Consider the following 27725-nt stretch of genomic DNA (forward strand, 5'->3'; position numbering starts at 1 on the left):
ACTTCTTCTGTCTTCTCCAGGAGGTGGTCGACGATGAACTAAAAATTCACTCTCGTGCACGCTCTTATTGGAGCCTGAGAGTGGTAGGCCGCAGCGCCGCTATGGTGGGATAACTGTGCGGTCATAGTGATGGTTGTACCAGGGCGTACGTATTCTGTACTCCAGCTGACATCTTAGCTGCTATCGTGTTCATCCGTCGATATTGAATTAGTCATATATGTGGTAACAGAATGTGTGATTTATAAATGGTTACAAATCATAAATAAATAAAAAATTCATAACCCAGTTCAAATATTAGCTCCATATCAAATACCATCCATGACATACAGTGGTCCCAATGGTAGAAAAGACGAAGCGTAACGTAGTAGTTAAAGCTAGCTCAGACAGGTAAATTTTTTAAACTTTCACTTTGAAATTAGGAGTACTGCAGTTTATTTTAAAAAATTTTACAAAATGGTTATATTTGGTACCAAAAAATATTAATAATATTTTATTTACAATTAAAGTAAACAATAAGACCTCTTTTTTTATAAACTGTACAGCATTCTAATTGTAAGTAAAAAAATTATAAGTCTTTATTTATTAAGCGTATAAAAAAAGCTATTTAAATAAATCAACATTAAACTGCAATTATTTGTTTAACATCACTTAAAAATTAATTTGGTACTACTTAAAATGTTTAAATTCTTACTCTCTAAGAATAATGAGACATTGTAGGATCCGGCAAGGCATCTGAAAAGAAAAGCATAATGACAACGTTATCATAACAGGTTGAGGGGGGGTTATCATCTGTGTAAAGAAAATAACAAATGCCGGCCTCCGTGGCGCGAGTGGAAAGCGTCTCGGCCTTTCATCCGGAGGTCTCGGGTTCGAATCTCGGTCAGGCATGGCATTTTCACACACTACAAATCATTCATCTCATCTTCTGAAGAATGCCTAAAATGGATCCCGGAGGTTAAAAAAAAAAAAATTATTCTCTGTAGTGAGTAAATTATTGGCTAGACTTGAATAATAGAAGTATAATATTTTTATCACTCAATTTTCTGAAGTTCGCTCCTTTTTCTTGATAAAATAAAACAAGAAATAGGTAGCTTAAATAGAGATGAACAACTGGTAAAGCAGAACAGGATTTTTGATTAGATGATTTTAAAGTAATTAATATAAAAAAAGAAAATGTAAATAATGAAATAGAAATGGTAATAATAAGATTTGCGAGATCGATATTAAATAAAACACTAACGAAAGGTAGAATTCTTTACGATAAGATGACTTCAAAAGCCCAAGCCGTCTATTGAAAATGAAATTTTTATTACAAACTAATAACTAAAACATCCGATCTCACTTAATAAATTACAACAAAAAACTCTAGGTTTCAGTTTATAAACCATTCTCCTCTTCTTTGAAATTTAAGTATAAAAATATACTCGTGTAATGCTTAATATAAAGAAATTGGAACTAAATGCAAGTAAACTCTATACATTATATTTGAATTAAACCGGTGATAAACAGGTAAAACATCTGATCTAAATACAAAAAATACTTTTAAAATGTAATTACTGTACTCTGCCATGATTGTCTACCATAAAGAAATTTTTTTTGTGCACGTAACTAAATAAATAAACGTCACATATTTTTTTTAAAATCAGATACATTCTGTCTTCGACAAATGACTCGTTAACCTCAAACTTCTGATTGAAGAATAAGAAGAGAAACATTAGAACAAAATATAAGTATCATAATATGAGGTGAGGAAAATTTGCGTTTTTCATCGATAATCATGTAGTTAGAAAACAAAAGAAAAATAGTAGCGGTTTGATTTGCAAGAGTAAATCGGTAAAACCTTTTTGCCGTTTTGCTTAGTTTAAGGTATTTCTTTAAAGACTTTCAGTGTAAATCTAATACTCAGCTTGTATTTGCTTCAATCAGCTGAGTTTTAGTGTTGGTATTGGGAACGGAAAACAGCATCGTTAACTCATACGTACGCAATCTATTGAGTAACCTGCTTTCGATTAGTTCTGCTAATATTCTAGGATTGTAGTAGGTAGAACAATCATTTTGCTGTTTTATACCGTACTTTTTATAATTTCCTTTTCGTTGCTTTAGAAAGTTGTTTCTCTGTTCTTTAAATTGGATCAAGGTTTATTATTCGTTTGTTCCATTCGTATTAGGTATCACTATTTTGACTTAATAGCATTTTTTTATTGATTTAAAATTAAAGATTATTGCGTGAATTTAGTAATAAATGGGTTCTAAGAATAGCAAAGGTGAGCAGTTTAAAAGAATTTAAGTTATTTTATATTCCTTATCTTATTTGAATGTACATATCAATGTATTTATTGGTGTATTGCTAATGCTAAATAATGTTAAGAGCTTATAACAAAAAATTGCACTGAAATTATTATCGAGCGTACATTGTTTTTGCAAGTTTACCACTTTGTTCATATGCTTTTATTCATTACATATGTTGTTATGAAAGAAAATTATTTACTACATTTGTTCTGTGCTTTTGAAAATTATGAGTCAGTTTGATGTTTACTGCAGTATCTATAGAGATTAAATTTTTTTCAATTTATTTTTCCATGCCATTCATTAGATGTGCTTTGCATTAACTATAACAATAATATATATAAATGTACTGGACATTTAAAGTTGTTTATAGCCTTTGATTACAAAAAATAAATTGTAATATATCCAAGGTGTGCTGAACATTTTTGTGTAGGCTTATTGGATTGAGGGAGTATGGTTGGCTTTTCCAAAGATTCTACTTATCTGCATCTGTTATGACAAAACTTTGCATTTAAACAAAAGAACCTTAATCTGCAGTTTTGTTTATATTCTTTATTGTTATTACTATAAACCACAGTAATACCAAGCTACTTTATACAATTGTGAGATTTTTAATTTAAATTATTTATTTCTTGGCGGTTATTGTATTCCTTACACAGCTTATTTGTTGATTTCTTTGTTGTTGGTTTTTACAAATGCTTCTCTATTATTTATTTTCATTGAAAGTGTTGTTATTATGAAACGGTTTTTTTATCTCTGTTATTTAATAGTATATAACACCAGTTAGTTTTTTGTAGTATTCAGGTATTTCTTAATTGTTTAATAAAAATATAATTCCCATAAATTGTTTTTTTTTGTGATATTCTTATGATTACATTGATGTTGTATAATATATTTCAGCTAAATGAACCCAAAACTTATATATATTTCATTTAATCAAATCAATCAATTGTACTGACAACTCGTAGGCAAATTATTTTAATAAAATTGGACTATAATTGTAGGTTTTACTCTGTACCATCTAGTAACGTCAGTAAATTATTATGGCCCAGACATGTAACATGTTCAGTCAGTGTTTTTTAGTTTTTTAAGAGCATTTTTAAGAAAACCTTGAAGGGAATAGAGATATTACAACAAAGAAGTTGTTCAGGTTGACAAAATATGAATCATTGTTTTAACGGAAAAAATTTAATTAAAAAAATTACTAGATGTATTGTGCTTTTATAAACTCTTTTCAGAGCTATTATTATTTTTTGATTAGTGATGAAGGTGCTATCATTAATGGTACTCATATTTAAATATTTTATGTAATCTTAATTGTGTTTGTTAATCTTATGTGGTTTTTATGCAAATGTAATGTGTTTATAAATTTTAGCTTGTTGAGATTGTGATTATTATGTAATATTGTTAATATTGGCATGTTATGATGGTTTATGTCCATTTTCTGTGTGACTTCTTTGACATATTTAAAGAAACTTTGAAAATCTATTTATTGAGTTTAATGTAGAAATATTATAATTGCTAAATACTGCAATTAACATCCTCTGTACTCCTGCATAAAGGCAGCACAAGAAATTACTGTGAATATAAAAAGATTCATTGAAAATATAACAATATAGTTAATTTTGTCAGTTTAACATTAAGTACAGTACAAAACAGACATTAAGTACAGTTTCAAAATAAAATTTACAGAAAATCCACGACGCAGCTAATCATTCTGCTGGCACAGATAATGCAGTTTTTCCCATGTGTTGCATTGCCATCACATTTACACATGCACGCACATTGAATTACAGCTTTGCTAATTTATTTGGAATAATTGTAATGCAGATCAGAATTGCAGAATCAAATTTCTTATAAGATACATTGTAGTAACGTTTAATTGGTTTTATGGTGAAAAGAGAAAGAATTTGAAGATGTTATTTTGGATTATATTTTAAAATGTAGTTAAAATGGATATTTTAATATATTTTAAATGCTATTAAAATACATTTCTATTAATACTTATTAAACTGTGTGTAGTATTGTATGTTAATGTATTTAAAAATAAAATCTGTTGACTTCCATTGCAGAGTGGTAGCATCTCTTGTCTTTCATCCTGGGTTTGAATCTCAGTCAAGCTGGCATATTTTATGTGCTATTAAATTTATCATCATTAATGACTATAACTGGATGTAAGCCTTTTGTTACTTCGAAAATAAATAAGTAAAATTATCTCTACTGTAATTCAAATTTTAAATACCATTAAAAATATATAATAAAATAAAGAAACTTATTCAACTTAAGTTTCTTAAAATAAATCTAGTTTTGCTTTAACATGTCAAGTCATTTTGGTAATATTTTGTGTCTAGAAGAAATCATAATTACGTAAAGTGGAAGAATAAAAGAATGTGACGATCAACTTGCTAAGGGACTGGTATACAAAAATTCACAAAACATTATATTAAATAACAAATGCTACAGAAATCAGTTATACTAATTAAACTAATTTAATGCAATAGTAATTAAGTGTAAAAAGGTTTTCTAACCACTTCAAGACTGGTGACATTAACAGTAGTGACCACTGGGACATTATTAATAAATTTTGATTGTCTTTGTTGTAGTTAATCTTGTATATAAACACACACACACACACACACACGCGTGCATGCGCAGAGAGAGAGAGAGTGAGAGTAAGAGGGGAGACAGACAGAGATAACACACACTTCCTCTATACTCCTATATAAAGGCAACACAAGAAAATGTTAAACTTAACACAACACAAGAAGAATTGCTGTTGAGTTGTGTTATTTCCAGTTTTTTTTTTTTTTAATTTTTTAACAGTAAATTTTATTTTTAGAAATTTTTCACATCGCCAAAATATAATTTGGTTTTTGTTTACATTAAATAACTATTCTGACAAACAGTAATGTACTGTTTCTAAATACAATTAACATTTTTCTAACTTCTCTTTGTTTTATTCAACTTATGTTACACCATTTTATCCAGAATTAAATTCTCTACAAGTTTTGTTTAAAAGTTTTACATGTTATACCCATTTAGCAAAGTTATTGTACATCAGACAAAAAAAAAAAAAACAGGGATTTTACCCCAGTCTATTGGTTTTAACCTGAGGTTTCTTAAAACCTACTGCAGATACTGTTCTTGGACCTATTTTATTTGATTTTTCAGGTCAAAAACCATAAGAAATCACTAATCCTGCCCCCTTTTAACGCTCTAAAACTTACAGTATGACCTTATTTCATCAGGGTAGCTGAAATCCAAGTGAAATTTTTCACTACCTGTAACTCGCAAACGAAGCATTTTTACGTATGTTAATATGAACTTTTTCCATTATTTTCACGAGTAGAATAGGTTATGAAAGTCCCGGGAGAACATTGGGATATATTCTGTATATATGCATTTGTGTTTGTGCATGTGCATGCACATGTGTGTCAGAAGTTGGTACCCAGACTTAAGTGATTGATTCAAAACATCAAAATAAACAAAAGAGTTCATTTGGACAAATGTTCTAGTTCATTTCAATTTCCCCTTTGTCCACCATTCTATGTCTTTTCAATGTAAATTTGTATCTTATGGTAGAAATTATTTATTATTAATTCAGTTGATGATATCAGGAAATGAAAATAGACACAAAAGTATTAGATGACTTTAATTTTTGCAACCTACTTCAACTTTTTGCAACAATTTACTTTTAATTTTTGCAACAATTTCAGCTGATTTTAATGTTGTTTATTACCAGATTTGAACAAATGAGGTGTCATTTTGTTATTGGCCTCAGTTTGACTTATATTCCAAAATCAATTATTCTGTCTGGAAGTTTGATGTTAATTCTTTGAAGAATTTGATATGGAAGGTTGTGTATTAAGGGGATTGATTCTATTAATCAATCCAATTGAAAGAATTGTATAAATGGTGCTGTATTTCAATTAGGTTGGCAGTACTGAGAATTTTACTCATGTTTGTTTGTTAGGCTATTAGAAAATATCAGAATTATCACTGGGAAAATGCAAAAAAAAAAAATTATAGAATTTTTTTTAACATTTTGTTGGAAAAACATTGACTTGAAACTATTTTATTGCTCCTCACTGAATGGACAATTTTATTTGTTATGTTAAAGGAATGTGGTAATGAAGTCTTCACTGTTAAAAAATGAGAATTTAAAATGTTAACTTTTTACTGTTGTAATATGCTACTTAAATTCTTTTAAAGTTATTTTTCTCTTAATGAGTGTCTATTAGTATTGTAATTTTAAAATCTTATCAAAATGTTAGTGATATTAGATTTATGCATTTGTAGTTTTATAATTTTTACTCATACACTGTTTTACATCAATATATATGTTCTGTAAATATTTCTCATTGAGGCATTATTAAGGTAGAAACAATTTTAATCTTAATTGCTTCCTGACTGCAGACTATAACTATTTATGAGCTTATTTCCCCGTACTGTACAATTTTGCCCTCAACATTGAGTACTTTTACAATAATTTTTGCATCATCAGAATGGACTTGTGGAAATTTAGATTAGGAAAGTGTTAAATTTTAATGTGCAAATGCAGTAAAATTAGCGACATCTTTCATAGTTTTCTAATATCTGAGCAAATATTATTTTGTAATAGATCTGGTCTATGAATAAAATATAATGAAAACTCTTAAAGTTTTTCATTTAGGTTTTTCATTTGTGAACATCAAAGCATTTTGAGTTGTAGAGACGTGTCAATGAAAAGCACAGTGTATTTGAAACCCTTCGATTATTATTTGACATAATAAAAAATAAAAGTATTACTTTTTTTTGCTGTTTTTCATTAAATATATAAGTACAATTGTATAAAAATAAAAATTTTCTGTTTCGTATTTTCTAGTAATATTTACTATAGAGCATAATATTTACTGTAAGCCACATACCGACAAATTTTTTTGTGTTCATAATTACATAAACTGATATGAATAAATACTTCCTTTTACTTTTAGTTCTAATATATAATATTTGACAATCTTTAATGCTACTACAGACTGACTTGGTAAATGGAAAGAAGTGTTTATATTGTAATCATGGCTGTTTGAGCATACAAAATTGTCTAAATTATAAACCAACCTAAATTGTACAAAATAAAAATATCATTTAAACAAAAGTTCTAATATGCCTTTGCTAAAATCCTAAAGCGACAAGTACAAATGAATCGTTTGACAACTAACTAATTAAATGTAGTTTGTGTTCATTTAAATTCAGTGAATATGAAAAAATATGATGACAAAACAATCAACTTCAGTGTTTTACGGAGGAATTTGAATCATTGTTTTTGAACAGTAAAATTTACTGCTGATATGCTATAAAAAGCCAAAGAAGAAAAATGGAAATCAGAAGAACAGAGAAAAGAAGACAGAAGTTTGAATGAAGGAGGAAATTAATCGATTTGGAACCAAATTGAAAACATCAAACTATATATATATTCAGAAATATATTTACTATATTCAGAAATTATAATCACTATGGGGAAGATTTAATAAGAGAGAGGTTCTATTTGGACTTTTTTTTAGAAATTTTAATTACTGATGTGGAAGTACTATCCAAAATATTGATTTAAATATTTTTATTTTATCATCCATTCAGATAAATCTCATGGTAACTGACAGTTTCATCTTCATCATTATTAATAGCTTCAAAAATATTCTTCAAATAGATACTTCAGGATTATTATTTAAATCTTTTCAATGTAAAGCGCTGTTTTTGAAAGTGGTTACTTTTAGTTATTCATTTCAAACAAGCTGTAAAAATGTTCCCATGTTTCGACTTTTTACATTTATTTCATCATATACTTTTTTCTGTAAATTGATTAACCCACTCAAATCAGAAAATGTTTACCTTCAACTTATATACAGGCTCTGTCTGTGTGTAATTTGAAAGTTAACCAGCTTGGGGTCTTCAGTGTCACTTCTTTCCATTCACCAAAAAATTGAGCTTCTTAGTGAATCTGTAATCAGAACTACTGCAAGCAGTTTTCTTTAGACCACCTCTAATATCTGGTAGTCTGTCCCAGTGGTTATATCTAGTTACTGGGTATAGCCAGACCCCTAATCTTCAACAGTATCTACAAAATTGTATGTACCTGTTGCAGTTGGCTAAATAAGAAATTGGTTATAATCCACTATAGATATTGTTTTAGAATGATTATAATAGCATAATAAACACTTACACTACAGCCCAGCTGGTGTAATTTATGAAGAGGTGTACTAAAGACATTGAAAAAATGTTACACGTACAGCTTATATAAAATATAGCAGTATATAGTGGGTGTTTGAAAAAAGAATATTGGAATGTTAATTTGTTATAATGTATATTTGATGAGATGTTGGTTGACAGGAGGGTTGATTTAAGGCTTGAATCGAAGAGAAAAAGTGCAGTTTTTGTTGCATGCATGGTTGTACATTGATTTCCTTTCACATCAACAGCACTACTAGTAAAGATGCTAGAACAGAAAGCCTTCCTGAATAGAAAGCCTTTGTGTTTTAGAGTTTGCTAAATGTGGATGTGTTACAGATCAATGTGCATTCTGTAACAAGGTTTAATTGTGATCCTCTAAGTGAAGTAACATTCTTCTGTAGCATAATCATTTTAAAACCACCGGTCTGTGTAAAGGGAAGAATACAGGACAACCTATATGTTGAATGTAGCAAGAACTCTTTTCTGACATAGTCCTAAAAAAATCTAATTAGAAGGCCAGTCGTGAACTAGCAAAGGCGATCATGACAAGAGTTGAATTTTTTAAAGATATGCTTACATATGCATCTGTGCCATTTACAGCTTTAAAGCCTACTGACCATTATATGTGTGCTGACTTCACAATTGAAGTGTTGTAGCATGAAGATGACTTTTATTATTATTATATTGTGTTTAGAGATGAGTAAACATTTCATCTTAGTTGAAAAGCCTTTTTTTTCCCCCTTTCTTTTTACTGTTTAGCCTCCGGTAACTACCGTTTAGATAATTCTTCAGAGGATGAATGAGGATGATATGTATGAGTGTAAATGAAGTGTAGCCTTGTACATTCTCAGTTCGACCATTCCTGAGATGTGTGGTTAATTGAAACCCAACCACCAAAGAACACCGGTATCCACGATCTAGTATTCAAATCCATGTAAAAATAACTGGCTTTACTAGGACTTGAACGCTGTAACTCTCTACTTCCAAATCAGCTGATTTGGGAAGACGCTTTAACCACTAGACCAACCCGGTGGGTTTAGTTGAAAAGCCTAACACACATAATGTTAACTCATATGTGAAAGGGACTTTCCAAGACTAAATGCTTTTTGTACAATATCCCGACAGTAAGTTTACAGCCGTCCTTTTTTGCTGAAACATGCATAACAGGAATTGTTTATTCACATATGCTGTGTATGCAACTTTTTCCTCGACTTTAATATGAACCAGAGAATTGTTTGGCAACAATATGGTGCCCCTCTTCATTGGCATATGTCTGTACTGGATCAGTTGAATGATGTTTTTCCAGTCTGGATTGGTGGCATGTAATTGATGACAGAGCTTGTTTGTGGAGGCCTTAAAGGTTATCCACCTGTCCCCATGTAATTTTTTCCTTTCAGGTTTTATAAAGAATCTTATGTATGTGCTTCTGCTACATGCTGATCTATCTCGATTTGAGGCACAAGCAACAATTACTTCCATTATTCCAACCTTTCATTTTCATTCCAGCCATTTACTCTTTTATTTTATCTTTTTTTCTTAGTGTAATCAAGATAGCTTTAGTACTCTTTTATTCTTTTTCGTACACTGTGTAATGCAAGCAATAGAATCATGTGGGAGTATTCCATTTTAATTCAACAAATGATCAGTGCAATACTATTTTTGACTTTGATGATATTTGGTATATGATAACTATCTACCTACAAGGTGGATATCTTTTTAAAATATTTCTTAATATTTTTAAAAGATTTTTTCCTGATAAATTGACTATTATCTACCTTGCAACAGTTCCAACAGAGCCATTTTTATCGTTTTCCGTGAGCTGTAGCATTCCTATTTTACATTGTATAGAGGGTCAAAAAGGGCTTTTTGAAAAGAGTAATGATGGAACTTCATCTTGGTATACTCAAAATTCATTTTGTTACATAACCAAATCTTCTAATGCTTACTGAAGTTACATTTACAGATTGTTGATTTTCAAATTTTGGGCCCAAAATAAATAATGAACAGGCCTGTTTTTTATCTTTAACTCTTAGTACTAGTAGTAAAAAAAATGGACAGTTTCCAAGTGGTGTCCATTAATAAAAATTACTGCCAAATCATAAGATTTTGAAAGTGTCTCATTTTTGGGCCCCAAAAACCATGGGACAGGTGGCAAAAATCTGAAATGTTTACAGCAGTAAGTACTTTTATGTACTTTAAAACTGTATAAAATCAATTTTGTTACTCTAAACTGCTAAAAACACAGTTCCTTCTAACTTTAAACAATGTATCCAAAAATACTGATGTTATGTATTTTTTTCAGATCATAAAAATTACAACTAAACTCAGAATGAATAAATTGATAATAAATAGTCAATTAGAGAATGATAAATAATAATTACAAAATAAATTATTAAACAGTTCAAATACATTAACAAGTTGTTCAATTCACTTTTTACTCCTGCTAATGGAAGTTATGAATAAATCTTGCATTTTTTTGATAACAAAATTAACTAACATAACTTAGTGCTCCTGCCATTTTTTTATTGAGTAGAACTGACTAGTCAATTCATCTTTGGTGTAATTTTGTGTTCTCTTCCATTGAAAAAGCTTTGATAGAAAAAGCTCTGAAGGGTAGAATCTTTAAAATATTTTCCAGTTGAACCCATGTTTGATTATCCCTCAATGTTTTCTTAAATAAAGTACTAGGACCCTGCGGATGGAAAAAGTGTATTCAATATTTCTCTTCATTTTCATGTATATTGATTGCAATGACGTTGCCTAACCACCACTTGTCATCGTATACGCTACAAACATAATTTTTACATTTAGGGTTTGGTAAACCTATAAAGCAATCAGAAACACTAATGTTTTTGTATACTGATAGTAACGTAAATGTTTCTGATTCAGAGGTTGTCTGGACTTACAGAATACATTTCTGGCTTGTTGCAATGTAACTGTGAAAGGCTCTTGTTTCTGGGACTGTTGTGATTACTGATAACGAGAACTGAGGTACTCTTCAGTGTCTTGAACATCTTTATTAGAGCCAGAAATAAATGTTATATTTTTAATATTGTCTTTGCAATAATTTTACATTGTAGAAGGTGTAACAATTTGATTGTTGACTGCCTTTTGAATGCTTGCTTTAGTCACAGTCCTTTTTACAGTTCCACCAATACCATGACATGATCCTTTTCCATGGTATGAGGCAAAAAATGCCATTCAGATGCGATTTCAAAATCATCTTGATGGTAGCACAAATTTATGAAATTTTTTTTATGTATGCCTGAGGAGCCATCAAAAAATAAAAAAAATTGTTTAACTTGTGGTAACAGTGTTTTTACTTTATTTATAACTTGCTTTTGGAAGTAGCAGATGTAGTATTACGCTTCAAGTACTCGCTAATCGCACAGTAGCTTTGGCTTTGTAATTTTCTTTCTTTTTTAAAATATATGAGAAATGGATGTACCGTGGCATAAATTTTTGACCAGTGATATGACTGGACTTCACCCTGTATCACAAAAGGAAAATTTTGTGAGGTCTCCCATTACAATACATTCACCCTCCAACAAGTTTTCCTTTTTAATGTTGAGGAAAGTAGCTTTTTTCTTTACAACAAACTGATGCCGATTTAAATTATTTAAATTTTCAGTAAGTTTATCTAAGTACTCCTGAAGTGGAAGAAATTGAATTAATTCACAATGGACAACAGGAACCAACTGTTTGAAGATAATTTCAGAATCAAAATCATTCCAGCTCTCTTGCAGTAATCTGAGCACTTCATTAGTGCCTAGATGTTTTTTACTCTATGACAGCATCCACGTTTCATTTTCTACATCACATTCCATGGTTGAAAGGAAAATTTTATAATCAAATTTCATTCTTAGAGCTGATAACATGAGTTTTACATTTTGGTGGACGACACACACACACACACACACACACACACACAACACAACACAACACAACACACACAGTGAGCACCTGACCTACCAGCCAGAATACAAAATTTAGGTCTTAAATCAGCAAATTTTGAAAAACCAATTTTTAAATTATGTTTTCTTTGAAGGCTGTATACAGTCTTTTTAAGTTACATAAGTATTTTTTGAATATTAATTTTCTTCCCGTCAGCTTGTTTTACTGAGACACAATCCTTCTTGCCTGGCATCATTCTGGTAAAAATCTTGGACATATTTAATAACGTTTTCATGTCAGGGTTTCTTTTTGCCGATTTGTGAAACAATTCCACATGTTTTAACTAATTGTTTGAATTGACAGGCTAAATACTGACTAACACTAAATTCATTTTGAATTTTTTGAGTGCTCCAGCTGCTTGGTAATAAACTTAAAATATTAATTTTCCCTTGGTTGATATAACTCTTTTCATTTCATCCTTTATTTTAATGATTAATTCTTCATATCCCCTACCTAAATTGGCATAATTTTGTGGTACTAAACTGGTTTCTTCTGTAGAAGTATTTAAATCTGATTTGGCTATCTTTATAACTTTATTTTTTAAAATTGGTTCCTTTGCGCTGCTTGATAATTTTTTAATCTTAGTGGGGGGAAATGCCAAATGCTGAACAAGCTTTATTCACAAACTCAACTATAATACATTGTGTCTCAAATATATCTTGACATTCTGGTTTGCTTTCTGTATCATCTTGTGGTTTTTGTATTTTGTTTAAGCGTTTTGTACGCAGTGCTCTACCTGGAATTAATTTTAAATTTGGATCGCTTGTTGAAAGTGTCAAAGATATTTCTCAAAGAGATTTCTTAACTGGTCAGTGTGACAGCTAAATGGGTCTGAGCAACTTTTCCCATTAATATGAAAATATTTATCCACATATTTGGTTTTATGAAAATTAGATATTTTTTGTTTCAGTACATCCACTTTTTAAAGATATCAATGTTATTTAAACTCTAAAATATTGTCCAATACTGAAGATCTATTGTAAGTCAATTTGTGATACTGTTTCAGTGTGAATGCCAATTGAACACTCATAATAGGTTTTTATAAATTCAAGGGTTCTTACAAAAACGATACAGTTAGTGTAAATTATATAACTACCAATTGCACCACACTCTGTCTTATCCCAGTTTCTCTACAGCTAAAATAAGAATTTCTGTAATTAATAAAATTAAAAATAAAAGATATCGCATATAAGATAAGTTCACTTCTAATAACATTACATTATAAACAAGTGTACATTACCCAACCACAGTATTAACACTAGTAACAATACAAAATATCAGATTGAAATCAAAACTGTAACAGAGTCTCCTACAATGTTTACATTCAGGATTACGCAAACATTCATGTCCGTGCATGTTTATTTACTGTCGTGTTTAAACATGAGTCATACTTTAAGAACAAATTATCTAGAATATATGCTATCTTATTATAGACATATCAAATATTTTGTGCAGTAGGCCTATATTATTATCTGAAAAAATACATGATGTGAATTTTTTGGATACGTTGTTCATGGTTAGAAGGAACAGTGTTTTTAACGGTTTGATGATTTCTTTACTCGTCAACCCCTTTGAGGAACAAAATAAATTTTATTTGGTTTTAAAGTACATAAAAAAAACTTGCTGCTGTAAAAATCTCAGATTTTTGTCACATGTCCCACATGTGATTTTTGGGGCCCAAAAATGAGACACTTTCAAAATCTTACGATTTGACAGTCATTTTTTTAATGGACATCACTCAGTAACAGTCCAATTATTATTTTTATAAGTACTACTAGTATCTAAGAGTTAAAAGGTAAAACACAGGCCTGTTCATTATTTATTTTGGCCCCAAAAGTTGAAAATCAACAATTTGTAAATATAACTTCAGTAAACATTAGAAGATTTGGTTATGCTACAATATGAATTTTGAGTACACCAGATGAAGTTCCATCTTTTCTCTTTCCAAAAAACCCTTTTTGACCTCTGTATTATTTAGAATAAGAATGCTACAGCTCATGGAAAAAGTGATGAAAATGGCTGTTTTTACCAGTTGGCAAATTTAAATATATTACTCAAGAAAAACAATTTTTTTTAAATATAAAAAAAATAATTTTTTGGCCACTACAAGGTAGGTAGTTAGCATATACCAAATATCGTCAAAATCAAAAATAGATGAATAAAAATTTTGAAAATTTGATAAATTAAAATTGAATACCCCGGTGTAGAAGGTAAAAACTTAAAAGGTAGACAAAGATTGAAATTTATAAAACAGATTGCTGAAGACATAGTAATAACATTGAGGTTAAAGATTGTTATAGAACAAAAAATGAATGTAGAATAATGTAAAGCCAGTTAAATAACTATTATCAAAGAATATAGTTTAATTATCAGCTGAATGAAGTTATCTTTAAACCTTTTTATAAAACAAACTGCTGCTCCACCTGTAATTCCGTAATGGAATTTTGTAGTAGCTCAAAAATCGTTTTGAAGCTAAGCTATTTCAACAAATTTAGAAAGTAGTAATTTAAACATCTTAAATAACAAATTTACTTTAAAGAATTTGATGATAAATATAAAATCAGCAATAGACTGTTATTGCTGATTTGATATTGGTGGATCTAAGTATAATTCATTTAAATTTATTATGTGGTAAGAGTGAATATTTCAATGAATTTGACCTATTTTATATCTTGTATAATAGACCCTATAGAATTGTTAAACTGTGACATGTGTTTGGTACGGATATTATTTTCCAGTTTTGTTATGTGCATATAGATTTATTGCTTTTATTGATTTAAGCAGTTAAAATTATATATTTTTTCCTGTTAAATATAAATCTTCAAAATCAATATAAATGTAAATCTTCAAAATCATGAGAAAAGGCAACTGATTGTATTGATTCAGTTAATGGCTTAATTGTGTTAAAATCAAGTTAATACTCTTCTGTTCTGGTTTCAATAATAAAAAATTAATTTAAAAATTAAATCTGGCAATTTTTAAACACAATTCTTCCTACAAACGTTTTTAGTATTAGAATTAATAGTAACATAAATTGGAAAGGCCTCATTGCTGTCATGCATAAACAACTTTACAGCACTCGGTACTTGGCTCAGTATTTTGGCTTATCAACTTGATGAAGCCTCTATCTATAACTAACAGGGCCGGGTAATTGTCCATTATGTGTACTTCCTTTTCTGGTTGTATATTTTATAACAACCAAATTCTGTAAATAACAGAATTAATGTGCACGATGAAGAACGTTCGGGGAGTCTTAGAATAATCACCGAGGACTTGTTGAAACGTGTCGTTGATGAAATCAGAAAAGATTGTCGTTCAACGATTTCCGACCTGGCGCTTCTTTTTCCTAATATTTCAAGAGCTGCTATCGGACGCATTGTTCACAACCATTTAGGCTTCAGAAAGATTTGTGCACGTTGGGAGCCGCACTCCTTAACGGAACGTCACAAAATATTCCGAATGGACTCTGCTTCGGATTGCGCTACACAGAAAATGGCGATGAGTTCCTTAATTCAATTGTTACAGGCGATGAATCATGGATTTCGTATTACACGCTAGAGAGAAAACGGCAGTCAGGTGATTGGTGTCATCCTCAATCACCAACCAGACCGACAAAGTTCAAGCTACAGCCATTTGAACGCAAACTGATGGCCATAGGTCTTTGGGATCGGGTTGGTATACTGCTGATCAATTTCATGCCACTTGGAACGGCTATAAAGGCCGAAACCTACCACGAAACCACCCGTAAGTTACGTCGTACCATTCAAAATCGGCGACGTGGGCGGCTGATCTACGGCATCGCCCTGTTGCACGATAATGCACGTCCACATGTTGCGGGTCCGAAAGTGATTTACTGAGAACATTTGGATTGGAAATTTACTATCACCCAATATATAGTCCAGACTTAGTTCCTTCTGATTACCATTTGTTTGGGAAATTAAAAGAATATTTGATGGTAAGCGATTTGCACGTAACAATGACCTTAAAAATGCTGTTAATCAGTGGCTAAATGGACTTGCGACAGACGAAGAGACGAGGGCTATTGAAGCTGGTGTAGCGCTGAAGGTAGTATTTGTAGTTTAAGAGAAATAAATAATATTTTAAAGTTGTAATTATAATTTTTTTTACAATGAAACGGTCTTCACGCTTTAGAGATAACCTATCATGTATGGGGATTATAGTGTTCAATTAGTTGCTTAAGAATTTAAATTGTGGAGAATTAAAAAAAATCATTAAAAAATGTAATACAAATATCCCTTTACAAAGCAACAATTTCTTTTTTTTAAACATTACTGTTGTTTTTGGGTTTTTACTGTGGTTTTCATATGTATAGATGTCTATACATATCTATCCATTTGTGGCATGGTATTATTTACATATATCAATCAGAATAAAAAGCTTATTTATTTATAGTTACAAACTTTTGCTTTATATGTAAACTATAGATAATTGATAAGAATTCTATTATTCATAGTTTTGTTTGTTTATTCCATTTAGATAAGGATTTTTTGTGGTTTTTATAGTGGATCGTCTTAAATCGTAGAGAAACATTTATTTAAGGATTTGCAATTTGTTTTCTTTTCAAACATTTTTGATAAAGTTTTTAAATCTAAAAATTGAGTTGTTAAATTTATTTTAAAAATGATTAAAAGTTTAATTAAATATTAATTTTTGTGAGTTCAAGATCCCATTGTTAAGATTGTGTAGATATAACAAAAAACTATTGGATTCATTTACAGTTAAACCTCTCTAATTCGAATCTCAAGGGACTAATATTTTTTTTTGTTTTAGGGAGTTTTCTATTTAGAGAGGTAAAATAATGAAACTCAAAAATTGTACAGAAAAATTGCATACTTTAATAAAGATTTATGTTAATCAATAATAACGTACTACAGTACTAAATTATGTAAAATAAAAATAAAAAGAAATACAGTTACAATACCTATAATTATTTCTTGAAAAAAAGTCTGTGATTTTTTTTTTGAGTTTTCTTCTGGTATATTTGAAAATCAAGGGCATTTTCAATCTTCACTAATGCACTAAATACATCATCTTCTACTTCGCTTGAACTTTTGAAGATTTTCCAAAGGTTATTTATTGCTGATTGTGCATCTTTTGCTGTAATTGTAGTTTCTACTTGTTTTATTTCGTCTTCTTCATTGGAATCCTTACCAGTGGTTGAATGTGACACAGACACGATGATATATCATCATTAGTTGTAATGGCATTAACTGCAATATCATTATCAGAATGTGTGAAAAGGTCAAATGGAATTTCGTCTATACTAAAAGTTTTTAAAAATTACACTCCATTCTTCTGAAATTGAGAAAGGTCTACAAATTCATCTTGATTTTATACACCATTAAACTGAGTTTCCTGCTATCTATGCTTCTTTGGAAATTGTGTACAATATGTAAATTCTTTATTGAAAACGTTTAAAAAAACAAAGAAATAATTTGCACATAAAGTCCCAAAAATTTTTGAATAAAGGAGGTGATTAATTCGATTTAAGTAAATATTTGATTTAGGGAGTTATTTGAATTAAGGAGGTTTAATCTTGGTAGGTTTGACTATATTTATCTTATAATAATTTATTTCACAATTATAAATTGACCAGCTTAAATATATGCTAACATAAATATTTTTTCACTCTAGAAACCAAAAAAATTAGCCTGGAACATTGACCTTATTACCAGATTTAAGACGCCTAAAGGAACAAAGTCACTCATCCCAGGAAGTAATATATGGAAGTAACCAACTCAATTAAAACCATTCAACCCTAACTGGAGTTTGACTAATTATAATTTTATAATTAGAATATAATGAAATAAAAACTACTCTTCAAGTTGTATGGAGAACTAGAAAGACATTAAAGATTTAATATAATTTTTCACAATTATTAAGATAATGAATTAAAAACTAAGCTAATGAAATAGAAAGATAATAAAATAACAACCAGTTGTATGTAGGGTTTGGAAAGAGTATGAATTATATTACTTAGAATGTGAAGGACTCTTTATTGAGAATACCTCAGGAAATAGGTTCTTGAAAAAAATATGTAACAAAGATGATGAAAATGCTGATTATATCCGGACCTATGATTTAGAAATTTTTTTCTGATTATAGCCTGTTTGAATTGATACAGGCAATTGCACAGTAGTCTAAACCAACATACAGCATAGGAATATTATCTCTGCTAATAAATCTAATATATATATTTTATTTATTTATTATTAGGCTTGTTGTGCCTGATAATCTTATTGTTACCTAGGTAAGAAATTAGTCCTATGAAAAGTTGAGGAGATTCATTCTGCAAAACTTTGTTTGTAAATGTCATACAGATTGAGTGCTTATATTGTTCTCATTTGTGGCAGTGACCATTATATGAATTATATACAATATCTAGTGTTATAAATTGCTATATGACAATCTTTTAAGTTTCTTTAAGTGATCTCAATTTAGTAATATTATTCTGTAATAATAATATTTATAATAGATTTATAATAATATTCTCTAAGTGATCTAGATTTAATAATATGCTGATTTTTATTATTCTGCAATTATTAAGCAAGAAGACAAAATTCAGTTAATTAAATAAATGTAACAACTTAAATATTTTTCAACATCCTTATTATAATTGTACATTTCTCTTCTCCTGTCACCCTGTTTGATTATGCCAATAGCAAAGAATTCTTTGTTTTTTAGTTTGGACCAGTAATACATTTGCCTTTACTTCTTCGTTTCTGTGAAAGTTTTAATTCCTTGAGGGGTCCAAACAGTAATAATTCAGATAGGGCAAGGTCAGAACTATGAAGTGCAAGTAGTAGAATCTCTTGGTCTAGTTTTTTAATGATTTAAAATATTGATTATGCAATGTGTGGATCACCGTTTCCCTGAAATACTTTGTTTTTCTCTGTAAATTGTTTTTTTTTTCAGTATTGCACTGTTTACTTTATTTTCAAGAATATCTCCCCCACAATGTTTTTTTTTTTAGATTAAATATTACGTGTTATATTAACCAGTGGGTATTTGGAGGTATTTGCAGTGAAATTATAAATATAATGTAACCAAACTTAACCTACGTTCACTAGTTAAGGTTAACAAGCGATGTGAGGGTAGGTTAAGTTTGTTTAGATTATATTTATAATTATCATATATTATATGATATTTGTAATTATAATCATTTATTATATATATGATATTTATAATTATAATCATATATTTATAATCATAATGCTTATATTGGACCTCTCTCAGGTACATTTTGAAGACCCGTGTTTGAATAAAAACTATAAGTAAAAATAAAAAAAATTGGTTAGTGAGCAAAGCAAGCATAGGTTAAGTTTGGTTAGAATATATTTATAATTTTTCTGCAAATACCCACTGGTTTGGAAGAAAAAATATAATATGTAATATGTAACATAAAATAAACCATTGCTGGGGAAAAACAGAAAAGTATGAAGTAATAGTAGGTCTTTTATAAACAAACAAAATTGGACTTTTAGTTTCCCCAAAGATTGTTACTGTTACTTTTCTGACTGATAGTTGGATCTTTGAAATTTTTACTGATTGGAAGAACTTTGATGCTTCCAGTTTTTGCTGGTTGGATTCCAGTTAATAATGGAGGCTCCTAGTCTCATCACAAATCACTATTCATTTTAAAAATTTATTTCCTTCTACCTAGTAGTGTTGCTATTAAATAGTAAAATTCCTTAACTTCTGGTTCATATATTATATTCACCTACCTTAATCCCTTATTGTCCTGGAATCTTTCTTTCTGTCAAATTTCATTATTTTTAATTTATGAAAATATCATATTTCATTTTTAGGTGTTTAAGTTTTTAACCACATGCATTTGCCTGTTTACTTATCCTTACAAAAATTACATGATTTAAGTAATGCAATAAGTTGCCTTTATCTTGATAAATTTTGAGAAATATTAAGAAGATAAATTTGTTTGCTTCTCTACTATAAATTATTTCTGTATAAATTTTGTTATTGTTATGAATTTTATTACACTATTTTATCAATTTCACTGGCTGGCTAGTTAGTTTACTGGTTAGCTTACTGGCTTTTAGATCATCTGGTCTTGAGTTTGATTCCTGACATTTTTCAAGTATTAGTTCATCCATGTTTTCTTCTTTATCAAAATATGTACAGAAGCACATCCAAGCTTTTAATGATAATGAAAATATTTTTATGAGGCGTGTGTATTTTTTAGAAATATTTATATCCATACGTGGTGGATTAAGCATTATCCTGAAGAAGAGGTAACCCTTTCATCTGTAAATGAAATACCTTTATATATATATATGAAGGTGGGAGGAAGAGAGACCGAGAGAGAATGAGAATTACTGAAGTTAATTTTCTATAAGTTGTGTTCACAATATTCCCCTTTCTATTTCTTAGTTGCCTTGGTCGCTTAAGCAGTTAAGAAGTAGTACTGTATTTACAAAATATGTTCATTTCAGTTTTGGGTAATAATAATGCATCTGTATTGAAAGAGCAGTCAACACTAAAATACAGGTTGTGGCAGAACCGACTAAGCGGTAAGGAGGGGGGTGATGCTCGGGCAGTGGTGGGAGTAGGCAGGTGCACGTGGTCTCCCTCTTTTCAGTCTGTGTCTCCATTTCAATAGCCAGCATAGTTTGGACTGGAGCACAGGTTTGCCATATGTTTGTATTTTGAAAACAACTGATCTGTGATCGCAACACAAAGAGCTTCTCTGTGATGGTTCAACATTCCATGCAACAATGCTGTTACTAATGTGAACACAATTCGGTCCTGGATTAGGCAGTTGGAGATAACTGTTAGTGCTCTAAGAAGAGGTACATATGGCTGACACAGATCCATCAGAACACCAGAAAATGTGCAGCTGGTGAGAGAAGCAATCATCAAGATGTTCTGCTTGGGCATGCTGGTGTCGTACAGATTGTTTGCTTGGCATTTCTCCCACCACCACCCATTCGGTCATCCTAAAGCATAAAGACTGAATGCCTGTGTCACAAACGGCTACTGAGCCTCAAAACAGTTTAGCGACAGTGTCCTAACTAGCTCCTAAGAGCTGACCTAAAAGCGTGAGCAGAATAAGCATGGTGCCATGCACCCACTCACTTGCGTGTCCCACCGTCCACTTGTCATATATCACTAAAATGGATAGGCGCACTCCGTCAGCTACTAAAACATATATGACTATCAATAATTAAATTTATCTTGTCAAATACAGCAATTCACTGCCACGTCTAGACTGCTGAATGCCAGCAAGTACCTGTCCACCATTAAAGCGCTTGGGAGTCTTAATTTGGCTGGTAGCCAGCCATATCTCTCGGTTAGCTTCCTACAGCAGTGTGGTAGGAGTCTTTTCGCTTATGTAAACTACTGTTGTCAGTTGAACAAAGCAACCGCATCAAGGAACTCCCACATGGTCCGACAATGCGGCTCTTGCCACATTGACTCGCCACTTATGAGTGGCCAATTTTCCACTCGACTTCTAGGTTACAGGGTGGTCTGAGTTCTGGTCCTTCCCAAGAGCTGGTCAGTCAAACATCATGTGTTTACTTGACTGGACTTTCTTGCAGACGCACAGCTCATCAGCTGCCAGGTGGAACCGAAACAAATATTGGTTTAAATTTACATGGTTGGAGAGCACTCAGGCTCCCGTTGCCTTAAAAATGAAGGAGATGCATACCATCCCCCCAGATCCTGTATAAATCTATACAAGGATGTTCGCTTATTCACGGCGTGCCTATCTTGCTGCCATGCTTCCATCGCGAGGCTGTAAAGCCTCCTTCACCGGAGGAGATGGGCAACTGCTTGAAATTTAGAACCGGTACATTGAGATCACCATTCCACTCTGGTACAGGCTCGGCTCGAAACCACATCCCAAATCCTCATCCTCACTACCTCTTTGCAATCAACACATGGCCGCCCGAACTTTCACCACTAAATCAATTGGGAGAGCCTTTCCCAATAGTGGTAGCCTCGTAGAGGTTGTTTTAAAAACTCAGTGCATACAATTAAGGCTGTGTGCTGGGCACTCCTTAAATTTTGAATAAGTGTTCTTACAACCTGTGCCCAAACGAACACTGCGTAAGAGGTCATGCTTTCGAAGACACCTTGGTACACCATGTACAAATGATGGCCCAACAGCCGTAATCCTTTTGAGCAATCCTCCTAAGCTTGTGCATCATAGAGACAATGTCTGCTGCTGCTTGCCTAATGCGGTTGCTAAACAGCAACTTCTCATCAAGTAAAAAACACCTAGGTACTTATGAACTCGAACTCAGCTCATTACACAGCCTTTATACGTAATATGGGGGTACAACTGTATGATAATTTGTCTGCACCCTTGAGAAGCATAAACCTTGTCTTGGGCACAGAAATCTTTAAATTTTGAATCTCCATCCAGCCCTCTGGGTCTTCTAGCTGTGGTCGTGAGTTACCATGATCTAACAGGTGACAGTCATTGGCAATTATCTGGGCCTTATCTGTGTCCTCTTCTGGGATTGTCAGTCCCTGAAATCCATCGAATGCCAGGTTCTACAGCAGGGGACCGAGAGCGGAACCCTGTGGGCTTCCCCTGATAATTTCTGTCTTACAGATAACAGACCACAGTTTGAGGAGGATTCTGCATTTCGATTTGAATTTTAAGCTCTTCAAAATAATGATGTCTCAGGAATTGCCCTCAGCAGACTATGCCAACCGCCAAAATCTTTTGTTGTTTTCGGAACTCCTGAAGCTATTTTCTTCAGTAGTGACGAGGCATATTTTCACCTCAGTGGGGCTGTAAATAAGCAAACTTTCCACTATTGGGCTGCAAATAACCCCCGAATAATTCATGATAGACCTCTACATTTCTCTAAACTAATGGTGTGGTAGAGGAGGAAGACCTCCTCCACCAAGAGAAGGATGGCGTGACCGTGACTAAATTCCGAACGTTATAACTCGGTATTGCAAAATATAATGCAGCTGAGAATGGAAGAAATTGTTGGAGAATAGGGATTGGGGTACTTGTAGTTCCAACTGGACTGAGTACAGCTCACGCAGCCAGAAATTTATTTAGGTGTTTTGAGAGAAATTTTTCCTAGATTCTGGTCTTTCTGAGGGGTGATGTGGGGTGGCCTGCGTATTCTCCTGATTTGAACATTTGTGATTTCTTTCTTTGGGGATATCTGAAGGAAAAGGTGTTTAAACATTGCCTTCACATCCCACCAGAGCTAAAGGAGCGGATTATTGAAGAAGATAATGCTGATTGAAGAAGTTCTTGAATAGGAAGTGGTGACCTTGTTCTTAACAAGGACTATGCTGCTTTCAGAAGCAACTTTTGTCTCTTGTCTGGTCACCTGCAACCATATGGCATAAGTGAGCTATGCATCTTCTGCGTTATTAATTGTGATTCCATACTCTGTCATTTACTCTCTGGCTCGTAATGATGGATCCATGTTTCGACACCAGTGATGATTCTGTCCAAGAAGATTGGTTACCATAGCAATCCAAATGTTTTTGACAGATGTCCAATCACATTTGTTTATGCAACTGTGCGAGTTATTTTGGTGCCCATCTTGCACAGACTTTATGAAACCCGAGTCTGTTGGGAGATTTCATAGGCAGAACCGTGACTAATTTGCAGACAATGTGCCACTTCATCAATAGTTACTCGTCTGTCTAAGAAAACCATGTCACGTGCACGCTCAGTGTTTTCCTCATTTGTAGCGATAAACAGTCGTCCGGCTCCTTCGTCGTGCGTAACACTTGTGCGACCATTTTTGAATTTTTCAATCCATTTGTACATACTCCGTAGATAACACACCGTTTCTGTACTGTACCAAAAGTCTTTGATGATTTTTGGCCCCTGATGCACCTTTCGACCACAAAAAACGGATCGCCGAACATTGCTCTTCTTTGGTGCAAACAGAAAGTGGAGCAGCCATGGTTAAAGGAGGGCAGCGATAATGGAACTAACCTAGCAGCCATCAAACCTGCACAGACATAAAAACAATTAAACCATGCATGCATACATGACACATACTATGCAACATGACAGTACTACCTACATAAACAAAAATATAACTAAATTGTGGATAATAATTGACTTACCCTTTTATATATATATATATATATATATATATATATATATACAAAAATATTAAAAATATTTTATTTTTGTTTATATAAACAAGTAATTTTTTTTCATTATATCTTAATAGGAAATAGAGTAACAATAATCTTGTGAAATTGAGTCTGCTAAAACTGAAGTGAAGCTTTTCACTGAACAGATTTAAAAAAAAAGTAGTGCTTTCATTAAGTTAAAGGAAGGTGTTTCCAGAAGAGCTTCTTGAGTCTGTATCTCTTTTATTTGCTTTTTAGGAAATAGTTATGATAAAAATAATCGTTTATGAAATTCAAGATTTATAACCACAAATTAGTATTGCATTTTAGTCAAAATGTTTGATATCAGTTATCAATATTTGTACTGAACTGTATAAAAATGTAAGTAGGTGTTTATATTGTTTTCTTCTCCATCATTTTTTAATACTATAGGCTGAAATACTGTGAATTTGTGTTGATATAAATTAAAATCTTCCTTTCAATTGTGGTTACTTCCAAATAATGTAGATATTGACAGTCCTCTACTGATAATTTTGTTACAAGTTTTCGATGGATATGTATATACTGATTAACTTAATAATAATATTTTTGTTCTGTAAATTTGTAAAGAACAAAAGCAAAATCTGTGTTTGTTTATTATTGTTGCTGCATGTTTGGGTGTTTTGTATAGGTGGTGGTCTGTAAATCATTTCCTTAAGAAGTATAAAGGTTTGTTTACTCAACGTTTTTCCAAGATGTCAGGCGAAATTACCAAAACACCTGAAGTTGGAGCTACTCATTGTAAGAAATTATTGTTTATTCTTTCTTTTGTTTATTTTGTTTATTCTATTTTCTTAATTTCGTCATTGTTAAGATGTTTATGTAGTATTTAATACATTTATCTAATAAAATGTCCTTTAATATGTAAATGTTTTATTGTTTAACAACTGAAAGTTTGTTTCAATATACTTTTCTTTCTTTTTCCTGTTTAGCCTCCGGTAACTACCATTTAGATAATACTTCAGAGGATGATATGTATGAGTATAAATGAAATGTAGTCTTGAACATTCTCAGTTTGACCATTCCTGAGATGTGTGGTTAATTGAAACCCAACCACCAAAGAACACCGGTATCCACGATCTAGTATTCAAATCCATGTTAAAATAACTGGTTTTACTAGGACTTGAATGCTGTAACTCTCGACTTCCAAATCAGCTGATTTGGGAAGACGCGTTCACCACTAGACCAACCCGGTGGGTTTGTTTCAATATACTACCAGTCTCATTCTTTCTTGTGGCTGTGATACACTTAAAGCACCTAATGCACCAGTACTAGTTGCTTTTGCTGAGGATAATGATGTACACTCTAATCTGTTCGTGTTCTGAAGAGAAAGATCTCATGTAGGGCTGATTATTGGCTGAATTTTGATGGGTTTGGTACCCTGGTGTGTAGCAGTATATGCAGCTCAATGAAGAAGACAATTTGAAATCTCTGCACTCTTCACTTTTTGAAGGAAGTAGTGACCTTGTTCTTAACAAGGACTATGCTGCTTTCAGAAGCAACTTTTGTCTCTTGTCTGGTTACTTGCAACCATATGGTATAAGTGAGCTATGCATCTTGTGAGTTAACTGTGACTAATAGTTAAGTTTTTGGCTTCAGCAATTAGTCATGTTATTAGATTATCTAGATGATTGGAATACAAGTTTTCCACATCCTTAGTTTGGATTTAATTGGTTTCTTTTAAAAACTATAGAAAAAGACACAAGGGATTTATGAAGGTATGGTTTGGTTATGAAAAAACATGATCTACCTGTGGAGGGACTATGAAACAAGTAACAGTTACACCCAAAGTAATGTCACAAGATCCCTCCAGGCAATGGACATCTAATCCATCTATAATCAATCAAAAGATTGGGTATCTTTACCTAAGAAGAGGCGAAGAACAACACATTTCTGAACATTGATTTAGTATTAATCAGCTCATACAATTATCTTAAAAATTAAAATAAAAAAGATTGTTTGGTTTATGTTTAATAGTTGTGAAACAAGAATAATTCAGACAAAAAGAAAAATATAATTCTAAAAGAACTAATTTATTATTAATCATTATTTAACTAAATATTTTATTATTTATTTAATAAAATTCATTTATTGCTGTTTTCAGTTTAAAAAAAATGTATATAATATATAATATATATATATATATATATATATATATATATATATATATATATATATATATATATATATAATATGTATTATTATTACACTGGTTTTAGTTTGAACAAATAAATTAAAAATTTTGATTCAAAATTTGATAATTAATCGGTTTTTTCACAGCTGACATTAGTGGAAGTAAATCTGATGTTGTTGAAGCAGTTGTCTGTCAAAATTCTGATCTTAAAGAAAATGAGTAAGTGTAAATAATCATATTTTTTAATTAATTACTTATATAGTTGGCCTTAGGTTTTTACATATTACTTTAGTTCATTTTACTTAATAATAAATCTTCCTGAATACTTGAAGTTCTGTAATTTATTTAATTTATTAACTACATTATCAATGTTAATTTTTATTTTTAACTTCACTAAGGAAACTGAATTATTAAAAATATTTCCATCAGTTAATGTGTGCACTCACACACACATACATGCTTATAAATAAATAAATATATATATATATATCCTGTTTAGCCTCTGGTAACTGGTTATTTCTGTATTTTTAGTGATTTTATTCTGTAAATGATTATTAATTACACGTATCTGTTTATTAGTGTGACAAATATTTTGTTATAAAATATTATCAGAAATTATAACAATTTATTGTATTTCATATTTCATTTAATATATTAATATTTTATGTGTAATTTGTAAAAATTAAAAAGATCTCTTGTTAGAGCTGTAAGCTCTGAAAGTTTTACAGACAGGTAAGTAAGCAAATGTTCTTACTCTGTATGAACTATAGCTGGTGGTATAATTTTTTGTTATAATTTTTATTATTAATAATAATTATTTTTATACAGTAGTTATAGTATTAGATAAAATATATATATGTACAGTATGGTAATTAATCTGTATTCAGGAAATATTTTGTTTATTTTTAAGTTGTGGTTATACTGCTTGATCACACCGATTCAAGGTATTCTGTGTAATGTGAGGTTATTGTTCTTTGGTTATTTAGCAATTTTCAAGTTA

General features: G+C 31.1%; 1 protein-coding gene across 6 annotated transcripts in view; it reads left to right on the forward strand.

Annotated features, from left to right (window-relative positions):
• Positions 1-1631: 1631 nt before the first annotated feature.
• Positions 1632-27725, forward strand: part of LOC142327347 (apoptosis-inducing factor 3-like) — a 57541-nt gene continuing 31447 nt past the window's right edge. The window contains exons 1-4 of one of the 6 annotated variants that reach the window (XM_075370308.1): positions 1726-1745; positions 4359-4460; positions 25223-25332; positions 26872-26944. In XM_075370308.1, coding sequence (XP_075226423.1) covers positions 1741-1745; positions 4359-4460; positions 25223-25332; positions 26872-26944 — 290 coding nt within the window. In that variant the 5' untranslated portion in view covers positions 1726-1740. Of the gene's footprint in view, positions 1746-1900; positions 2265-4358; positions 4461-25222; positions 25333-26871; positions 26945-27725 lie in introns of those variants that run through there. The other 5 variants (XM_075370309.1, XM_075370310.1, XM_075370311.1 and 2 more) reach the window with 5 other exon arrangements.

The sequence above is a fragment of the Lycorma delicatula genome, chromosome 7, assembly GCF_047948215.1.
Source record: "Lycorma delicatula isolate Av1 chromosome 7, ASM4794821v1, whole genome shotgun sequence".
NCBI classification, from domain to species: Eukaryota; Metazoa; Arthropoda; class Insecta; order Hemiptera; family Fulgoridae; genus Lycorma; species Lycorma delicatula.